This window comes from Microchirus variegatus (assembly GCF_963457635.1).
Source record: "Microchirus variegatus genome assembly, chromosome: 19".
NCBI classification, from domain to species: Eukaryota; Metazoa; Chordata; class Actinopteri; order Pleuronectiformes; family Soleidae; genus Microchirus; species Microchirus variegatus.
The window spans coordinates 4,998,086-5,003,133 of NC_139820.1; the positions used below are offsets into that span (position 1 = coordinate 4,998,086).

Genomic DNA, 5,048 nt, shown 5'->3' on the forward strand with positions numbered 1-5,048 from the left:
AATATCCACCATGTTTTATTGAATTTTTAAGATTTTAACACTTTGAAATTGAGTTGGGTTTTTTTGCCCTGTGGAAACAATTGATTTAAAGACCAGGCAGTGAGTCAGATCACAGCATACAGTTGTAGATCTTACAAAAGAATTAGGAAAAACACCCATACACGTATTAAAAATGAATTTAAATAAATACACAAACAATAAAGCAGTAAACACTCCCAAGGCAGTGTCAGTTTCTACTATTTCCTCAGGTCATTGCGCCTCTGTCAGTCACCTTTGACTCACTTCAGCATCACGTACAGTCAGTTTGACAGCGTTGATGTAAAAACAGAGAGCGGGGACACAGTCGGCCCAAAAAGGAAGATATCGAGAGTAAAAAAATTCGACCAACAAGTAAACAAAAACAAATGGAGATAATGCAGCTACGAGGACAGACTGACGTGAGATGTGCTCATGGAGAAAGAGCTTTAAATAACCCGCTGAACTTTGAACCTGTCTTCTAGTGGCACCATCACATTTAGATAATCTTAACGCCAACCCTCCTCAAATCCTGGACCTGAAAGCCTTCCAATTCAAACAGTGGAGGCCAAAACCACAGGGTTATGTGACCATGTGAGAAATGATGTGATGTTCCTCTCTACCTCATTATCCTCTACTCACTTTGTAAAAGACATTTTAACCTCAATGTTACTTTCTAGTTTAAAAAAAAAAAAAAAAGCTAATAAAATAAAAATATAAATAAGTAAATAAATAAATAAATAAAACGTGATGCTTTTCTATTTGAAGAAGCTGTAGACGAACGAACCGAGGATGATGGTTAGAATCACACAGCAGCAGAAGATCATCATTTGTTTCTGCAGAACGTGGGGAGAAAAGGATTCGGAGACATGATGTTAGCAAAATGCTGGATGATTCTACCTTAAAGGTGCATTATGTAATAAATCTAAAGCAACTGGCCATAAAATCCTCCTAATATGTCACAGAGACTCAGGAATAATGTTCATATAACAAACTGAACTCACCAACAACAACAGTACAGACAAAATATTTGCATTAAAAAAAATATTTTGCAGACTGCAAATCGTGTTTATGTTTTGAAATCATGTTTTGGCATGTGGCGCCACCTACCGCCGTCTACCAATCAGTGTAGTCAGTAGAGTCTCAGCTGCCGAGCAACCACGGGTTGCCAGTTACATCAGAAAAGAAACCTAAAAGACCTCTGTATTTTGAATTTGAATGTAGTAACTGTTTTTGGCCACATTCTTACATATGGTACCTTTAAATAAAGGTAATTTTAAAGTAGCATGTAAAGGTTTGAGTGTAAATCCTACCCCCAAGTTTGATCTGATGATAATAGAAGAAGCCAAAGAAGAAGCTTGAAAACCAAGTGGTGTTTCTCTGGACTGACACGGATTATGAATTTAGCTTGAATAATTCAATATTTTGAAGTCAATGCAGGGTATAAAGACCCTGAATGGTCCTCGTCATGCTAAAGACTAGCTGCTGTCGTCTGTGACTTCAACCTAGTTTCCCCGAATTCCCCCCGAAGTCATCCATTTAAATGGAGCAATCAAGCTGCAATCATGGCTCGTTTTTATCACGTGATAACATCCGCGTTAGCGTTGGATCCACTCACCCTGCGCGCCTCCTGCTGGAACTTTGCTGCTTTCTTGGTGTCGGCCACCGCCCTCTCTACGAAGCCCACCGATTGGTCCATGTTGCCCTCGATCCTGTCAATCATGCCGCCCTACAAGGCAGAACAAATCACAGAAGCACAGTAAGACTTAATGTCAACCTCAAAATTGCCTCAGCTTGCTTGGAACCTCGCTAGAGCAGGTACCAAAATAAAAGCACCAGGTACAATCGCTAATGGAATTTGAGACAAGTGGAGCTGAGTAGTGCTAGAACTCTTTAATTACCACTATTATATAACCCTTATGGGGCCTGTGTGGACATTATACCTCACTATACCTATACCTCATGGACTTAGCATCCCTTTATCTGAGACATGGAAAGTCCAAGATGGCAACAGCATGACACTGCACCTAGCCCAGTGTTTTTTAAACGAGGAGAATGTTGTGTTTCGAGTACCTGGTTCTCCACCAGCATGGCGATATCCACAAACATGTCATGGAGCTCTTTGATGCTGCTCTCCAGCCTCATGATGTCTTTGTGGCGAGCCTCGATCTCGTTCAGAGCCTGCTGGTTGATGTTGGACGCCATTATCTGGAATAGAGACACACAAAAGCAGGATTAGCATTACACAGAAAGACATTGGACAGACAGTTTGATAGCTCCGGTTTGATTAACTTCCCCGTTTTTGCCCGAGAATCTCTATCCAGTTCATCACAGATCAGATTTGATGGTTCACATTCATATGACTTTTGCGTAAATGCTACTGCCCTCTCAAACGCCCATATTTGGAAGTCAGCTTCATATTATAGCGGGAAATACGGGCCATGCGGTTGGTGTAGCGGTTAGCAGTATACCACACACAGGTATAAACAGAATTGTGTCATCAGCATACAGGAACACATACAAATCTGATTTGACTATTAGTGGATACAGCGAAGTCGCATCAACATACATCGTAATCTGAGTCACTTCTGCCTGGTAATCTGAACATGGCCTTATCTCCACAGTGATTCTTACCCCGGCAGTGAACACAGACGAGTTGCCTCCCTCCAGCATCTCCTCCAGCTCCTCGTCGGTCGTCGCTTTCCCCGCTGTGACGTAGAAAGAAACAAACATTATATACGGGACAGTTTTACACAAATATCTTGTTGACACATTGCTGTTTGGTCTGGTTCGGTCATGCATAAATCGACTGTGACTCACTGATCTCCAGTTGTCGGGCGATTCTTCCCTTGCTCTTATCTCTGAAGTCAAGCTGAGCCTCGTTGTACTTTGTCATCACCTCGACAAACTTCTTGGCCAGGATGGCATGCTGGGAAAATAACCATGTAGACAATTCCTTTAGATAAAATATATATGCTCACTGTTTCTTTGTGAAAAAATATTGTGCTTTGTCATTGAAAGAAAATACTCTTAAATAAATAATAAATATCATGTAACCTGTGATTTGCGTATCCTGAGGTCAGCCGAGGATCGATCGTCTGCGTTTGATTCGAGCTGCCGCTCGATACCTGACGCACAACAAACACAACACGAGAGAAACATGACACTTATGAATCAACGGTAGTCTATAACCAGGGTCAGGTACACAGTGTGAGTACACACACACAAACGTAGTATCTATGACGCAAGTGAACGTGAAAATGGATCCCTGACTATGTTGTATTGTACACAAAGACTGAATCTCACAGGGTATTTTATGACGTGATCGGAGACACATGGGCCACAATAAATATCGTACTTTGAGTCTGTGAACGTTTATGTTTCCAGACAATCTCTAACTTAATAGATATATAGCTAGATATGTCTTCTTTAAGATAACTTTAAGCTAAATATATAGTTAGATACATGTCTCCTTTTAGCTAACTTTAAGCTAGATAGATATGTCTTCTTTTAGCTAACTTTAAGCTAGATAGCAATGTCTTCTTTTAGCTAACGTTAAGCTAATACATGGATAGATAGCAATGTCTTCTAGCTAACTTTAAGCTAATAGATAGATAGATATAGTTATTTTAAAAGGTAAATAAACTAACAGACACAGCAAAAGCTTGAAAAGAAAGTAAACGGACGAAATACTGACTCTTGAGTTTGTTTCTTGCGTTGTTGGCCGCCTTCTTGATCTCATTGGTTAGCGCTTCAAGGTCATCTTGTGTCTCTGGAAGAATGAATGAATGAATGAATGAATGAATTAATATTACTTTGGTTACATTCATGTCGAAAGTCGACAAGAAGCAAGTTCAGTAACTAAAAAAGGAATAATCTTTTCTGTATCTTAATTCTTTATATGACTGATAAACACAAGTATTGCATTGTTACATATGTTATTGCAGTGTGAAATGTGGACTGGCTGTTGCCTATAGTGCAATACATCGGTAATATACTGTATCTCAGCGTCAAGTGCAGTTACTCTGTTCAGATGTAGGGGCCGCCAAGATGGTGGAGTAGAGCTTTTTGATTTCTACGATGCTCCCGTCAATCTTGTCAACGCTGATTCGGATATCTTCAGCCTGGAACACACACACACACACACTATGTTAAATTCTCCCTCATCTGAATCTGACATTTTTTTAAACATTTTTTATTTAGTATAAACAGAATACCTGAGCGAAGAAATCATCCATGAAAGCTTCATTCTCCATGGAAACCTCAACATCATCAGGTGCGGCATCGCTCGTCTGTGAAACACAGTGACGAGTTAATAACATTTAGGTTCCTGTCGGGAAAGTCTGGGCCCCCCTGGGCCTTTGCCTTGGGCCTCCCAAATTCCCTTGTAACACCCTTGTATCTCATCTCTGAGCCTCAGTTCATCTGCAGGTCGCTGCGTGCTGCCGTCACGTGACACCACCTGCAGGTTAAATGAGCGCACAGCTCCACACGCCTCACACGCACACACTTTACATTCATTAAAATTGTTATTATAAGACAACAAATGGGATCAAAAAATATGAAAAACGAAATCTGTCTGTCTGTGTCCTGTTATGTTTGTATTTCTTGACTAGATTGGTGAATAAAAATGTTTAAAAATCAAACTGAACAACCTGTTGTAGATGAGATGGGCATTTGGACTAAAATTGGTTAAGTTATGCAATGTCCTTGAAACGTAAATAATAATAGACCTTAATATAATAATGTGAAATCAGCTTTTATATTGTTTTTACCAAAATTTGGTATTAGAAAAAGTTCACATTTAATGCAAACTTTTTCTAAATGTAATATTTCACCATCCTTAAATGCAGAAATTATGTGAAAATTATAAAGTTCAATATAAATTATGTAATGTTTCCATATGTACAGAGTAAACTGTTAGTTTATTGTAGTAGTACATTAGGCCTGTGGTGACAACAGGTGCTCACACTCACACACACACACACACACACTGTGCCCACCTCCTTCAGCTGAGCCAGTCGGTCCTTCAT

The 5,048-nt window shown here is 39.8% G+C and overlaps 1 protein-coding gene across 1 annotated transcript; it reads right to left on the bottom strand.

Moving 5' to 3' along the window:
• Positions 1–773: 773 nt before the first annotated feature.
• Positions 774–5,048, bottom strand: stx3a (syntaxin 3a; the record flags this gene model as incomplete). The annotated part of the gene is made up of 10 exons (XM_083905962.1): positions 774–851; positions 1,634–1,744; positions 2,089–2,223; positions 2,650–2,723; positions 2,836–2,944; positions 3,073–3,143; positions 3,713–3,787; positions 4,040–4,139; positions 4,233–4,307; positions 5,019–5,048. 10 exons carry the CDS (start codon positions 5,046–5,048, stop codon positions 774–776), a joined length of 858 nt encoding a protein of 285 aa, XP_083762088.1.